Genomic DNA, 17,455 nt, shown 5'->3' with positions numbered 1-17,455 from the left:
ATCCCAAAACGTAGTTTTTTTTGTGATCTATAGAACAAAGAAATTCTGGGTCTCCATGACATGACACCACAGGAAGGGACGGGGTCCTAACTGTGAGGAGAAACTGAAGCAGATGTTGCGATGGAGGCCGAGGGAGAACGAGAGAAGGGAGATAGGAAATGGTTTGGATTTTTGACAGATGGCTCCCAAAGCCGTACGGAAATCCCCCGAACCTCCACACTCTCTTTCTGCTCCAGACCTGTTTTGTAACGCCCGCTGATGAACCTCCGCTGACTTTCTGTCTCATCGCATCGTCTTCTCGTCCGTTCTTGTCTGCCTTAATTCTGTCTTTCTTTAATCTGCTCTTTCTTCTTGAAGAAACGCCAGAAATTCAGTCCTGTGGCTCTCGCATAAATATTATCTAAGAAAAATTCTGGGGCTAGAAAGCGAGCATTAGCTGAAATAGCCCTCACAGATGCGCACACTTGTCCATTTGAAATATTTCCCTCGCCTGCACATGGCAGCAGTCAGGAGCTCTGGAATTTATAAGCAACACAGACAAGTATGTATTAAATCATGGTGGGGAGAGGTTTAACCTTCAGCTGGAATGCAGAGCCCTGGATAATCCATTAGCTGCTCAACACTGCTGCTACGAAACTAACTCCAGCGCTATACTGCGCAGTGGAACAAACGCAGCCCTTAGCGTGCGTGACGTGGACTGTTGCAAAAACAAGACGTAATCTCCGAAGGAAAGTACGGAAAAATGCGACACTGAGGAAACCCAGAGATCTGGAAACATGGAAAAAAAAATCCATTGATAAAAAAACATAAGTTAAAGGAGAATATAAATTGCTTGCACCACTTGAAACCAGATCAAAGGCTCATGAAAAAGTTGTGAGAAAGCCAAAAGCCAAGTCAGCATATCAGAACCACTGGGTAGGATTACAAGTTTGTTTCTGGCATTATTATGACTATAATCTCACGAGATTACGACTTTATTATTATTCTGACTTTATGATAAGTTTATTTTCATAGGATTACAACTTTTTCTTGTATTATTACAACTTTATTCCTACTATTGCAATGTTTTCTTTATTATCAAGACACTATGATTTCATAATTATGACTTTATACTTATATTTTGACTTCTCATAATATTATGACTTTTGTTGTATGACTATATTCTTACACAACTACGACTTTTCTTCATATTACAACTTTATTCTTGTGGTTTTTCTTCAACTTCCACACACTAATTTTATTCTCATGCATATGTTTTCTCGCAAAGCAATTATTTTTCTGTCTTTTCTTCGCCTAGTCCTAATACCGTTGTAATACGAACAACAACTATGTGGTTAGAAAGCGAAAGAGTGTCTTCATCAAAATGTCTGTTGACATCAAAACGAGTTTGGAAAGATGTAAAAATCTGGGAATCGCTTTGTATTCCACAGAACGAGTAGCAGAGGGTTACTTGGGAAACGATTTCCATCTTGGAACTGTTGCCCCTCCAAGACCTAATCTTTGCTACAGATGGATGATACACTCTTTTGTGTAAAATTGTGTGGAAATGATTAAATTTCTGCCTTATGCAGTTTTGACTCATACGTTTAGGATGGGTGAGTCCAGTGGAAAACCAGCGACTCCTTCTGTATCGTTGTGTGCTAGATTTGCAACAATTGTTTAATTTTATTATTTTTCACAAATACAGCTTTATATCTATATAAGTTAGCAATTTTGATGAAAAAAGGAACAATCTCCCCTAACTGGAGGCAGAGGCATGTCTCATAAGATGCCACGTACAGTTTTGAGTTTAGGATGCATTTTGCAATAAATGCCAGATTATCAAGACTCAAACATTATAAATCATATCAGAAAAAAATGTGTGCTTTGCTCCTACCCTTTGGGATGGTTATTTGACATCCCAGGTCATAGTCCTGGAGTAAGCGGGTGTAGGCTACTTCCTGCAGTCTGGCTCTTTCCAGCTCTGACAGGCTCTGGACGGCGACTGGAGTCAGGCGTACGCTCCGCCCCGACAGACTGCTCCAGGTGAAATCCCCCTGGGGTGGAAACAACCGGGGAGATGTTAAGACAAAATTAACAAAAGATTGAGACACAAAAGAAGGGACTAATGCACTTTCTGACAAAGGAGGACTTAAAGACCCACTCTCCTTGGTAGTTGAGTTTTTCTTTCTTACTCTGCCAGGATGCCATTTACTCACAAACAAAAGAAAGCTAAGCACTCACAAGTCCAGGTGCTAAATAAAACAGAATTGTGCATTCTCTGTCGGCATTTTTCACCCCTATAAATCTTTCAACACAGATGTTAACTAAAGATATGTGATCCTTTTGTTGCCGTTGTTTTCCATAATTGCACAAAATTATGATCTGTTTCTGGTAAAGAGGGAAAACAGAGAATCATGATGAAGCATTGATGAGGGGAAAGAATGAGTTTAAACTCAAAAGACACACAAAACTATCCTGATGTTTGCACTTCACAAAGTTAGTTCTAGTTTTTGGAACTTATCTGAATAATTCCATTGTGTTTTTAAAAACGCAGTGTCTGTTTTTAAAAACACAATGGAAACAGTGGACAAGTGGAAATAAATCACACCGATCCTCAAAATAAGCATTCATTCCTTACTTGTCTTTACGAAAAAATGCATACAAGGGGGCAATAAAAACATGTTTAATCAAAGTAAATACTCATTCATGATTTTATGGAGTCTGAATTTAGGAGAGTAATAATGAGTTGCTTGAAACTTAAAAATGGACAGTTGATCCTTCTCAATCTCCGGTCATGCATTCTTGTCTAAGTAAAAGGGAAAGAGAAGACTTTGTAAAAGTCCATTTAATGCCTCTTTCAGACGGATGGCTTACCAATGTCCTCTAAATGTGTCTGTGTTTACATAATTTCATAATTTTGCAAGCAGACGGCACACAATTAATTCACACAGATGTACTTTTTTTTAACTGTAGATCTCCGAGCAGCAATCCTGAAAACCTGACCCGCAAATAAAAGAACGGTCACGAGTCAACAAATGGTGTTGCCGCCTTGCTACATTTCATCCAGCACAGCTGTTCTGTGTTGTTGTGAGCGCATGCCTGTGTAGACCATTCCTTATCGCTGACTGAGGAAAGCCTTTTGCCTCCTGAGTGACCTCACTCACGGCTCAACGGTGCACAAAGACGCACATGCCCTTGCACGACCACGAGTCTGCAGCGAAAGACAAGACAACAGGTCGGAGAAAACTGTGATAAGCAGGCCGCCGACTGTTGAGTCGGTTCCGCCCGGCAGGATGGACGAGCTTGAGTGAAACTGAGGGAATGCTGGTGGTGAGCGATGCGGGAGATTAAACGCAAGCGTGACTGCTGGGCCCTGGAAGCTTGATTGACCTGTAGTGGCGCCCAAACCAAGATATTAGCCAACAGCTAACTTTGTTTGCTGTGTCATTCATGCTGCACAGCTGATGAACAATAGTACATAGCTCATCCTCTACATGTCTAAACTCTTACTCATGTGAGTTTTTTTTTGTACAATTCACAGCGGGCTGAAGCAACAGACTGATGGATCAGGGCATTTATCACATCTGTGATCGAACACGAGTGGTGAAGTTGATGATCTTGAGTTACAGGTTCATCATTCTTCCAGTGCTCCTCTAAAGTTAATGAGATTCTGTTTATGAGATCTCTGCAACTTCTGTTCCCAAAGGGTGTCAGTCGGGGCAGGGGAGTTTGAATACCACAGTCTTGTTCAGAACTGCTCACAAGGTCTGTCCGAGAGATTTTGCGATAGATCGGGCCCATCTGATTGATAGAAAGGATGATGTCTCTGTCTTTTGTAACAAAGGAATGAAGCTAACCCATTTGTCTTCTGATGCTCACCTAATGGTAATGACTTACTGGGACTTTTAAAGAAGAACTTGGCTGGCTTATTATCATTGATGGCATAATAAATTTTAAATTATAGAAAAAATCTTGGTCTGCGCAACAGTGAGGCCAAAGAACAGAACTATGCAAAAAACCATTGGGTCGGGATCAGAAAACAAACACCAAGATGCTGCTTTACTCATTACACATACTGTAATGTTATCTGAAATGACTGGTACACAATCTGTTAAAATATATATATATATATATATATATATATATATATATATATATATATATATATATATATATATATATATATTTTATACTGAATAATAATCTAGAATATTGTTTCCCTTTTAAAGTGGCACTTTATAAAGAATAACCACCTCAGATATGATTGGACTTTCAAACCATCAAAATGTCGCAACACATATCGTCTGCATGGTTACATAACAGACAGAAAACAAAAACACTAAGCTGATTAAGAGCTCAGTTTCTTTACTCTTCTTGTAATGACAGCCAGCTACTATTATGTACATATTAAACAGAACCCATGGTAATTAGTTTCTGGCTGTATCGATAGAACAAATGAGCAGCTCAAAACACACACGCATGATAACATCACAGCCAATTTCCTAATATTGCACGGAGACCCATTAAGGTTAATGAGATCATATATTACTGGGCCACAAATTCCATTTAAAGACAAATGTCAGGCCACTGTGCAATGATGGCTCCCAAGGCATTCATTGTGTGAGATCTGTGTATGATGTGAAAGCAAACTGTTTGGATAGTTTGTGTGAAAACAAATCTGACAAGCTGTTATTACAAGCTTCTGATTGTATTTGATTGACATGTTAAAAATCTTTGTGGCGTCGTCGTACCGCCATCTCACTGCATAACCCGCATGTGCCTCCCACCAAGAACAAATGTGGCACCAATCTGGGGGTTTTTGCGACCCAAGTTGGCTGCTGTTGCAGCTTGAAAAATACAAGCAGTGCTTCTCTGGTTCTAATAAAACAATCTGGGCACCAAACTATGATAGCTAGCATTGTTTCCAATTGAACAAAATGGCCTTTGAAGCTTTGTTATCCTCTCAACCAGCAAACACCGCCTAGCTAATAAGCTAACATAAAATTGCCAAGGTTTGTGTTGTTGTTGCACATCAATAGAGAAATCCAACTTTTCTTTTGAGTCTACCTGCTTCCTTTCTTTTCTATAATAGAGCTTAAGCTTGGACTTCAACAATGAATCTTAATAAGTGATAAAGGTTTGGTATTTATTGACTAAGGTTATCATTCAGTCAGAATCTCATCTCGGCCTTTGACTAGTCTCAAAATACATCGCTTAGTTTTTACTTCCTTTAAAAATACCAGACATCCATTTACAATAAAACCTCTTGAGTTGATTATTTGTCAATCAATTTTATTACTTGGCCAGACTAATTATAGAAAGCTTTTGAAAAATTGAAATCTCTGCTCAGAATCTTGTATACAATTCTGAAAATACCAAGCTGTCGTTGCTGCAGCTATTTTGTGCTCCCATGTGACAAACTCAAACTGCACGCGCACCATGCAGTTAGATGACTAATGCCATCTGGAGATTCAGTACAGTGCTGTGCAGCATATGGTTTTTGTTCTATTTTAGACAAAGGGACAAATGGCGCAAAAAAAAAAAAGTTAGTTTCCATAGCAACATATACATACAGAAACCCAAAGGGCCACGAAGTGAAAAAAATATTACTATGGCAACCCACTTGGAGGTCACACAAAGGCAGTGGGACGCATGTTGCTATGATGCACTGCTCAAATTATTGGACAACACGACAGAGATTTGAAACGTTAATGGCAGGCATGCAGATGTTGTTTTAACTATGATGTAAATCACCTCTGGCATGAAAAGTGTGCCGGAGGTACATTCACATTTGAATAAAAATAAGTATGACAGCAAATAATTTTGTTTAGGCAATTTTAAAGATCTGTTAAAATGGAAAAATAACTCAGAAGGAAAAAGTTTCAATTTCCTGTGGTGTTATATCTTTTTTCAGTCATGTTATCATTTATTTTCATAAGCCAACAGATGTGCAAGGCCTTACTGACAGCTAGCATCATGTTTTGCTTTGTTTTGTATGTTGTATGTTGATAAAATGTTTCTGTTAAGCCATAATAGTTGTATAGTTTCCTGTAGTTTTAATACAATCTCGCTTATAATAACAATTTTATATGTATGGCAAGAACCAGAAAAGCTAGCACGAAACACAAAGTAAGGGTGGGCGATTTGGACTTAAAATTTTATGACAATATTTTGTGGTACTTTTGTGATGACAGTAAAAGTTATGCTAAACTTATTATTACCTCTTTAAACTTTTAAGAAGTGCGTTTTTTGAAGGTCAAGGAAGGTTACGGAGAAACTTTCTAACAGGGGACACTAAAGCGCAAAAGGAGCTTTCCAAAATTTCACATTGTACTCGTGGTTTGTTTTCTTCTGCTTTACGTTTTGCAGCTGGTTTTAAATGACCCTTGAGCAGAGATTTGGACTCATAACACTGAGCTGCAGGAATGTACAAATATGTTCCAACGCTGCTTCTTATTTCTTTCTTTCTGTATTGTTTGTTTTTTACAAGTTGGCTTTCACACATGCATGAGTAACTCAATAATACATGGATTTTACTGACCTGGAACCTCCCCAGCACTCACATCTGCTTGTAATTACTGACCATCTCGCACTGCCAGCTAGTGATGATAGTGTGTGCTGCAGTGTTTGTACACTTATCTGTCCCAGATTCACAGTTAATGGCCTTTTCCACCTGTTTTTAAACTGTTGAAAGGAAAACAAGCACATTTTTTTGGATCCATGTTATGCATGTTAAAAAAAACTCCTTGCAGAAGCAATTCATCTGTTTTTTTTTATTAACTCAAGAATGTTGAGGTTATTTAACCCAAGAATAGGAGGTCATACCGTCGATTTGGATGACAAAAACAGTTTTACTTTCTAAATAAGAGTTATCTTCCATTTTATAATAGTGTGTGTATTCTCCATTATGACAACACCATGTAGACGTGGCCAACGTTAAGATATTTTGAACTGCAGGGCTCCAGAGCCCACATAAGCTGATGTGACTAATGTTAAAATATAAAAAACATTTTTTATGTTTTTTGGTATTATAATTGCCTTAGAATTATTTTTTTATGAGGATAAAAAACTCTTAGAACCTTTAGTGGATTATTGCATATTTGTTACAGATCTTATGAAACACATTTGGGATTCATTAGTTTGTCTCTATTTACGTAAACTAAAAACAGGAAGTCCTAGTTTTCCCAAAAATATTGCTAAATTCCTTTATATTCTGGTTATTGCTAACTATGTTGTTTATCATCCCATCTCAAAGCTGCAATGTCAACAAAAAGTCATAGCACTGACCAAGACCCAGGCCATTTACAAAAGGAAAATGTTGAGTGGATTAGTTTTGGATTAAAGGCATTAGAGTGGATTAAGTGTTACTAATTCATGAAATGTATATTTCCTGAAGATTTATCATTGTGAAATACTCCAACCAGCATACAAAATGATATTAGCATTGAAAATATGTAGCTTTAAGTTGTGCTAAAATGACTGTTGTGGAGAACACTGACAAAAAAAAACGCTTTATAAATCAAGAGGAATACAAAATGCAGGAACTTTACAACCTTCAGTTAGCAGGGCATCATTCTCACAATAGTGGGGCAAAAGTAAAAATGCTATGTAGATCCTATTGCTTTAACTTTCTAATCATTTTCCAAAATAACCTAACAGAATCTATTGTTCATGACACATATTGATTGTGTTACTGTTTATATGATTCAGGATGAATTTAACACATAATGTGCTTTGTTTAATAGAATTTACACACCATGCACATCTTGATTTAGCTTCAATTCAACAAGATCAGAGTAATTGCCTTCAAAACATACACAGTGCACTTAAAATGTCTGTTTTAATGGTTGTTTAACAGACCCAGCAAACACCGTTTTTATTTGATTCACTTTAAATTTCTTCTAGATGACATCGGCCGAGGCATTAGAGTAGATTTACATGATGTCAACACGAGCTGTGAAGCACTTAAAAACGAATGTTTCAACTTTCACTGCACATTGTTGCAAAACCTCCCTTTGCATTTAATGAGTCCTTGCTGGCTTGGTGACAAGAGTGAGCAACTTGGAGTGTGTGCTCCAGCTACCCCCCACCATCACCACCCGAATCACTGGCAGGAACATCTAAAGCCTCAGGCGGACTTCAAACATCTCTTCAGACAGAATAATGCGAAGGGCCTGCAGCAATAATGAAAGCTGAGATTTGAGAATTAAAGCCTTGCATAATTGTTGCATAAGCAGCAAAAGCGAAGGAAATTGATGCATCAAGACCCGGCCGGAAAGTGGAAGGAGAAGTTGAGGAAGTGCATGGGCTTTGTGTGTTTTGTGGTGCTGTTATCTGCGCATGACAGGCTGAAAACATACGAAAATATGTCGAAGCATTCTCTTAATCAGCTGTTACTGGCAGCTGATGGGATTATGTTAGAGACATTATGGGGTTAAAAACAATGAAACGAAACAGGTATTCCCAGTGAAACCAAATGTGGCTTTCAGGAACCTTGTTGTTTCTGTGGAAACATGCAAAACTGGACCAAAATCACCAGTCCATGGTGTACAGAACCATTCCAATTTTGTTGGATTTTTCTACATAAAAAAAATATATAGTTTCAGTTTGCTGCTGCGGTATTAGTATTTGCCCAGAAGGCAAGTCCAAAACATTTTCACAACAATCTGGGAAACCTATTCCAGCTAACAGGGCTAGAGGGCTTAGCATAGTGTGACATAGGGCCCACCTCACGGACCACCACCACTGTTGACCCCTGCACCCAAGACTGTAATAAGCTGCTACTGGGATATCGGCATAGAAATTATGTGCATGCTCAAACAAGTCAAGAAAATTCTACATCACTCATATTGGGTCACAAACTTTATTCCTATCTACATCCTGAAAAAGCCAACCCATAACCCAGTATATAAATAGGAGGTGTGACTGTTTTCAGTAATTCAAACTTGTATGTTGCAGTTATTTTTGCCTGAAGCTTGTGCTGTTTTTTCTTTTGTTTGTGTTTTTCAATGCATTACAATTGGAGCCATCAGTGACTTGTCTTTGAGCTCTGAGTGTGTAAAAGGGTGTTTGAGAGCCTGATGTCTGCTCTGGGATTCTGTGGTATGAAATTGAGGTCAAAACTCTGTGGAAGCCAAACCAATGCCAAACACTTCTAAACCAATTACCACTCCTGGCTTGTAGCCAACACAAGCAGTCAACAGTCATCTACAGAGGATAAATGGAGAAGCAATCATCAAAGCCCCCTTTTTTTTTATTTTGCATTTTGAAATCATATTTGTATGAAAATGTTCCTTTATATTTTACACATCAGAACTGAGGATATTACAATTACAGCAGCAAGAGACCAAACACCAATCATGTGAGTTTGAAGCAGTTTGTGTTCCCAGAGAATGTGCAAGACAATATCTCCCAAATGTGCCTCCATAGACGGAAGAATCTAATGCAAGCTGAATAAAGAGCAGGCCTCAGCATTCGAGTCGAATTAATCTGTCAATCAGTCAAAATAATTACGTAAATGGACCCATGGGTATAAGGTTCCCATCAACTTTTTGCAGCCCAAATGTTATGCCATGCTAGCACCGTGAGAACTGGCTCTTCCGCACACACACACACACAGATTTATATGCCTGGGCAAAACAGAAAACACTCCCAGCAAAGTAGTGTGATTCATCGATGCAGGAATGTTTTAAAAAATTTGATTCAAAGATTAGCCCAAAAGGCTGCGATGTGTCAGCCCCCGGATGTTAACCTGGAATCTAAATCATCCTATCTTATCTTTTTGACCCGACTGTGAATGGAAATATCCAAGCAATTGAAATACTTTCAGCTCCAGTCATGCTTCCTCGGGTTTCATCCTCAGGCTCAGCAATGCGCACAATCTAAACACCTTCAAGGCTGAGAGGTTTCTGACTTTCAGCTGTCGACATATTTATGTGGCAAGCATAAAAAAAATTACATCGACAAAATTCACCGCTTGATCTCAAGCCGTCCGGATCGATGATGGCAACAGAAAATGTGCCAACAACACACCCGGTGTCGTGTTTTTCAGCTGCCATTAAAAGCACAGAACAAACTGTCCAATTTGTAGAAATTAGCCTCTTAAGCTCAAACGTTTCATTAATGTCGTTTATTTGGAACAGGTGCCATCTTCTAAAACATGACTTTAGCCAAAAACCTGACATTTCATGACAAACTCAGCCGTGCATAGTCTGCATATAGGCGTGTTTTAGGATCTGGTGGTATTTCTTGAGGAAACGGGGCTACAACTGTCATTCATGATAAGGCTAACATCTCTCTGAACTGCTTCAAACGAGCGCTCTTACATGGTAAATCCAGCAAGACGAACTGTATGACCTCACCCTTTCAGCAGCTGTGTTTAAACAAACTTCCATTTCCACATAACTTGGATGCATTCAGACGAGTGATGGTTTTTCATGGATGTGAGATTATGTGTTGATCCTCTTAGGGAATTGTTTATTTTTCGCACCACTGGCAAGAACAGAAGCTTAAAAAAGTTGCAACATAATTTTGTGGTCTTGCCTCTGCTTTTTTTTTCCTTTTTTTTTCTCCACCATATCCTTTAAATGCAATAAGATCAGAGTGAGGATTCAATTAAACTCTTTGTGTTCCGCGTAAGTTCTGGGTTAATCCTTTGAGGTAGCTAAAGAGCAGGGATTATAAAATGTTAGGTCGGTTCCTCAGAATCTGGATGATGCTGGTGATCAAAACGACAGAGTGAAAAATAGAGGTGGTCACTTTCAGACACACAGGCTAGTATGTATTTTCTTCTGCTTTTGCTTTGTCACAAATGTTTGAGATCATCCAACTAATCAAATATAAGACACAGATAACCACAACAAATAGAAAATGCAGTTTTCAAATCGTTATTTCATTCCATACGAAAAAACTATCCAAACCTGTTTCCAAAATCTAAGAACTGCTTGTTCACTGTCAAGCATTTGACATAACTTTAAAAAAGTACTTTACATCACTTTGATGTAGTATAATCAGAGGGTTTTCAAAAATGAACACCCCAGTTCAGGTAACGCAACAGTATATTGATTTGCAATTAAGTCTGGACTTTGAATTGAGCACTCCAAATCTTTTGTTTTGCTTTTGAGCCATTCAGAGTTGATCCTGCTGGTGAGCTTTGCATTATGGTCCTTGTTGGTTTGCGACCCAAGAGAAAAACAGACCGGAGCCAGCAGTGGTAGAGTACTCAATACTTTTCTTTTTTCTTCAGTTCAGTTCAGTACAGTATACAGCGTGGCATTTCAGGTCACAAACAAGAAGAGCAAGAATCTCCCTTTCACCTGAACCATCTGGCTTTTAAATGATTGGCTCCCACCAGGACTAATTGGAGGGGTGGAGACATTCACATTTTCAGACAGAAACAAACAAACATTTGCACTAAACTATTCCTAAACAATGTCTACAAAATCCCTCACAGTCCTACTGCAAAACCCAAGGATGTTGGTCAGAAATTTTTATCAAAGAATTTTGATAAAAATCTGGACTTCCAGACTGGCGACGATGAGCTTAGATAGAGTCATAATGTGTTTTTGAAATTTACTGAATGTTGTCAAACCTGTTTTATTTTTGATTTTACAGCTCTGGCATCAATCAGACTTGAGTGTGACTCGTGAAACTGAAGTCACATTATGTTTCAAGTAATGTGGTCGATTAGGAGTGTCGGGCGGGGAATTACTTTTTGTTTTTTGACTTAAAACATTTAGTGAGCAGCTAAATGCTTTTTCCACAGCACATAAAATGCAAGCAGGAAAAATCGTTGCGACAGGAACCTTTTAATATGTGCTAATGTGCTAACAATGCAACAAGAACACTGTTGCCCTAAGCAATTGTGCTTTGGCTGGGCCTCAACATCCTTAAAAGTAAATGTGTAGAAAAAAGGTTTTTCAATTTCATGCTGTAATGACAGCTTACAGATTCACCTTGTACCACAGACAAGACTGGACAAAGTTTCATGTGGCAGGTTATTTTTTTCACGTCCAACCAACAAGTAATATATGGCAACAATGTACAGAAGTTATAAAGTGACAAAACTTAACCTACTTAACTGTTTAGTTGCATAAGAAGCTACCAAACCAAATATTTCCTCTCTAGCCTTCAGCCAATTACAATAGTGTTTCTTTTTTTTGGAGCTATCTATGCAAACCACTATTGAGCAACTGAAGGCTTATGTCACCCAACGAAATGACATTTTCTATTCAATAGGTAGTTTTTGCATAAATGACAGTGGCTGGTTGAGCATGTCCTTCTACTGGCATTCATCCAACCAAAATGCAGGAAGACACCACTGCTACCAACTGCGCGGCTCATCTGTGAAATTTGTTAAGAGAAATGAAATTAGCAATTTAAGAGCTGCAGCCTCTTTTCAGTTCAGGAAGTTTTAGCCAAGTGTGACTTCCTGAAGACCCACACCACACCCGATACGGCCCAGCGGAGCTTTGTTCTCTCTGCACAGTAGCTATGACTGTGCATGTTTTTATATGCATACGGGTCTGTGCACGTATAACAGAGGTCACTGGCAGGGCAGCTGGTCTATTATTGATTTCCTGACGGAAAGAGAATGAACACAATGCTTCACTGTAGCTGTTCTTTGCAACACAACCAGACAAACTTTAACTGATCAGAATGTGAATGTGTGTCTGTCTGTGTGTGTGAACACATCTGTAAAGAAAGCTGTGTGTTAACAATGCCTAGTAAAGAACAGTTAAAGTAGGTGCTAATAGGTGCTAATGGGCTGTTTAATGAACATGTTAAGCTATTTATTACCTTCCCACATGCGGTGCTTGATAAAAATCTTCAGCTCTCAGTCAGTGGATTGGTATCAAAAGCTTGGCTTGGATTTGGTTTGATTGGGAGTCTAGACCCAAGGTATCTATGGAACATGAATGCGTTATTAATCAAAATATATTCATCTGCGCCATCATATCTGGTTGTTAGTGTTGATAGATGATTGTTGACATGGCAAAGTGATCAATGAAATTATTTTTTTTTTCTTGTGCTTCATAAGAATAGAATCTCTGTCCTATTAAAGGAGTTTGGATCAATTATCTGGTACAGTCCTGGCGACATACTTTTCTTATTTTTTTGAGAAAACAAGACAGAGTGGTGCACAAAAAATATATATTTGAAATAGGCTGCTAAAGTATCAAAAGACATGATGGATGACTTGAATCTACTCCATGCTGTCATAAGAAATTCATATTCTTAATGTTATAAGTTAAGGTTAAAAAGATCAGATAGTGTCCTCTAATGGTTCCAACCACTGATACAAAAATGTAATTTGGCCTCCATTTACATGATGTCCAGTTTTGTAAATATTTCCTTAGATCAACAGGTTTGTTGAAATCAATTTTCACACATTCTGGCAGTGAAAAAAGGAGAGAGGAAACAGCCTTTGAGAATAGCCAGCATGTATGAATAAAGAGTGATAATGTGGTTGGTAAACAGTCACTGAGCCACGGTGAGACGAGCTCGTGAGTTTGAACGGCCACAACAGACTTGTTGATCCTCACATTCCACCCACTGCCTTGAGAGAAGCTAATCCAACTCTAGGAAAAGACCCTCTGAAATCCTGGGACTCACACACACACACACACACATACACACACACACACGATGCACGTGCACTGTTCCTACTACTCTAAATATATGCGTGATTCTTGACCTAAATGTCTGTGTTATTCTTGGCATCATCTGCATTGCTCTGTGTCTGGACGGTTCCCTCAGCGAGGCTCTCTGATATGTCACCCGACTGGAAATTTGACTTCCGACTTCCTGTCTGTCAGCAAACCTGATTGATTCTATCTGGTCAGTAAGACTCCGACATGTCTGACATTTCATGTTCTCCACAACCCTGATGATTTGACTTCATGTCTGGCAATCAAATGGTCAGACATGAAAGTCATAGACATGGAAATCATGTCAGATAATCTTTCAGTCTTCACTCACCATCATGGTCATTCAGACAGAAACAATGTTTACTTATGCTTTACAACTTGAGGCTATCTCCCTACCTTTATTAGCAACATTATAATAAATGATGCATCTTTTGATAGATGTAGATGAAAAACCTTGGACCATTACAGGCAGCTAGCAGTAGTTTAGTTATTAAAATCAAACTCAAAGTCTGGATTTCCTAAGCAATACACGCAAAAAATCAGGGTCATTCACTAATTTGTGTCCCCATTATGCATTGTTCCATTCTTTGCAAAGTAGCAGCACTTTATTTAAGTAAGAAATTCATAAAACAATCACTCTTGATTGCTGTTAAATAAGTCTTAAAAGTCTAGTTTACTTTAAAAAGAAAAGGAACCGATATAAAGGTTGCATTTAAATGTAATCCCCTTTACTCAACATACAAAAGGCATTTGGTGAAAATAAAAATGGAAAAAGGTCTACATCTAGGCTAACATCACCATTTTACCTGAAATTATGAATTAAATTAATCATGATTTTCAAGTTATTGAAATAACCGTCAACTAATTTAGTAAACGAATAATCATTAACTGGTGTATAAAGACTTAAAAAATGCCATTTGCTGAAAGAACAACATCCTCAGAACAGCAAGTAAGCCAAAACTGTACAAAAAAATTATTATTTTTTTAATTTAAGATAAAAAAAATTAAAAAACTCTGTCAATATGTAATACACCCAGAACTTGCTTCACTGCTTCACCTGGTTCAATTTCTGTAAAACACAACAAAAAAAAACATTCTAGTGATGGTCCTCATGCTAACAATATCCTCGTAACTAAAATAAGCACTATGGCCAAGTTTTAAAAAATTTTCCAATAAGAACATGGCTCGACTAATTCAGTCAACTAAGAAACTCCCAGAAAGTTGTCCAAGAGAATCACACATCTGCCTCGTTCAAGTAAAAACAATCAGACCCGGCTTGTCAAATGCTCCCTGACCTCCGGAGATGCACTGAAGCAGCACCAGATGACTTGATGCTTGATGTAGTGATTCCACAGAGACCTCCCTGCCTGACCTTTATGGCTTGTTGACTTTTTTCCAGAGAGGAAATTTCTAACCCAGTTTGAGCGTAAAAGTTTATTGTGCGGGCGCAAGATCGCTTCTCGTCTGTTATTTTGCAACTCGAGCAGGGGAAATAGCTGCATTCTGATCAGATTCGGCAGCTATTGTTGTTTGGCATAGCTGTGCTGTTTATGTCATGTATGGAGCAACAGCTGTCTTGGGGTATTTCTACGTGGGACAGCACAATCTGTTCCCATTGGTTAGCATCCAAGCGTGTTTTAGTGCTCATAAAGCCCAGAATAATCAGCTGTGCCTTTCATCTAAGTCATTTCACAATTCTGCACCATTGAGGGCTCTGATTTAAGATAATACACAGTGACATGGCAAACGTTGCTATTGTCAAACGGCTTCTGCACAGTGAGGGCTAAAAGGGTCCAACCCTGCTCAACCAATTTTCCCCAACTATGAGAAGGAATGAAAACACCTCCGGGTTAAACGAAAGCATGGCAGGAGTGTCAGGTATAAATCATCCTCCTGGCAATGCATATTTCACTACGGTTAGGAGACAGACCCCTGCTGCTGGAAGCACATCTGGCTCTGCGCACGCTGGATCCGATCTCAACAGAACTCTCCCCCCCACCGCTCTACTCTGAGCCTTCTCGGTCCGTCTCCATAAAAAGACAAGTCTCGAGGAGGGGCGGACTTCTCCCCGTGCTGTTGATAATAAAGCAAGTGCTTTTGGCCTGACACGGTGAAAAACGGGGGACGGGCGGCATTGTCGTGACGGGCCAAAAGTGACAGCTGTGGAATGCGCAGAGCGGTGTTCGTTTCTAGCCTTGCCATAGTGGCTCTCCACTTTGCGATATCAAGACTGAATCCTGTCGGATTCAAGCAAAGTGGAGAACCTGTGAACTGACCTTACAGGATGCTAATACTTTAAAAATTGTCCAGTGGAGAAAAACAGCAGAGGATAGTTGCTGCCACCAGAGAAGGTACCAACAGCTTTAGATGTATTTTCACACCTGTATTTTACCAGGTTGGTTAGAATTTTCCCTTAACTAATGGCACACATAAACTCTCAACAAGATGTAATTGGTGTCTGCAAAAGGGGTCCTATTCCCAAAAGTAGAACTAAGAGGAGATTGTACTTGAAGCTAAACTTTCTTTCAACATACACATTCAAAATAACTGCACCCCTGTGGAGAAAATGTCCACTCCTGCTAAGCTCTCCTCCTGGGTCGGGGTGTGCTTCGGAAAACATGTAATCAATGTAAATAAACTTAGTCTGCAGATGACTAGAGACCCACATGTGCTGTTGATTCACCCAAGTTTGTTCCTTTTTTTGTCTTTTGTAACTTTAAATTAGACAAGATTTACTTATTCAGTTAAATCTAATTGACGGTTTATGAGGCAACGCATTGTAGACCTTTTCAGGCCCAAGTTGTTTGTACTGGGAGTGGCACAGGAGTAAAGCAAACACTTGTAACCGCTGCTAGAAGGTCGTCACATATCATCAGGTAAGCAGAGAAAATGGTGTGCTGCAACATGTTTGCTCTTGGCATTACAGAGCAGGAAAAGGAACAAATTGAAATTCTTGGAAAAGTGACACTCCGATGGAAACAAAGGTGGGGGGGGGGGCTTAAATAATACCCTACTTGCACAAATTGTCTTACCTCTTGAACATCTATAGATTTTGTTACATAGTTACAAACCAATGTAACTATGAAACCCAAACTAGTCCGTAATTTTGATGAGCCCAAACGTCACATTTTTTACAAATAAAAACCATTCTATGAATATGAATCAATCTAAACTAGTGGTTTTCAATCCCTGTCTTCAGGAACTATATTGTTCAGCAGGTTTTAGACGATTTCCTTCAACCACATACCTGACTAAAATAAACGAGTAATTACAAGGCTTCTTGGTATGGCAATGCAATCCTATCAATCAGGCGTACTCGAGCAGAGGCACATCTAAAACATGCATAGACATTAGGCCCTGAGGACACGAATTTATGCAAGACTTCGCACTGCTCTGGAATACAAAATTCCAATAAAGTACTTAAAAAATAGTCATTGTGACATAGCAAAATGTCAAGAGTGCAGAAGAAAAAAAGATTCTGTCCTTCCAACAGTTGCTGGTCAGCTATTTGAGCCCCTGAAGATGCTGTTGCTCTATGTGAAAGAACAGAGTCTCTCACAAATCCTTTGTCTAAATGACAGTCTTTCAATAGAGCATGCAACTTGTAACAAACTGCCAACACTCGCAAACAAAGAGCAAGGATTCAAGACAAAGGCAGCTTTGATTTGACTATTGGCATATCATCAGTGTGGACTGGCTGCTCTCCAGGCTTGGCTTCCTTTAAACTTTCTTGTTCGTTAATTTTTCTGTCACAACCCAACAGCTAGACAGCAAAGCATCCCCGGGTGCACGCGACCTCTACAGCCTCTGGTTTGAAATGACAA

At 39.0% G+C, this 17,455-nt stretch overlaps 1 protein-coding gene across 3 annotated transcripts in view; it reads right to left on the bottom strand.

Annotated features, from left to right (window-relative positions):
• LOC103476944 (rho GTPase-activating protein 6-like) overlaps positions 1 to 17,455 on the bottom strand; it is a 56,587-nt gene that overhangs the window by 11,619 nt on the left and 27,513 nt on the right. For all 3 annotated transcript variants that reach the window (XM_081616821.1, XM_081616812.1, XM_081616823.1), the window contains exon 2: positions 1,877 to 2,036. In XM_081616821.1, the coding sequence (XP_081472947.1) occupies positions 1,877 to 2,036 (160 nt within the window). The remainder of the gene's footprint in view (positions 1 to 1,876; positions 2,037 to 17,455) is intronic.

The sequence above is a fragment of the Poecilia reticulata genome, chromosome 2, assembly GCF_904066995.2.
Source record: "Poecilia reticulata chromosome 2, P_reticulata-male-v2, whole genome shotgun sequence".
Classification (NCBI taxonomy): domain Eukaryota; kingdom Metazoa; phylum Chordata; class Actinopteri; order Cyprinodontiformes; family Poeciliidae; genus Poecilia; species Poecilia reticulata.
Note: the sequence above shows the minus strand (reverse complement) of the source record. Positions and strands in the feature narration are given on the sequence as shown.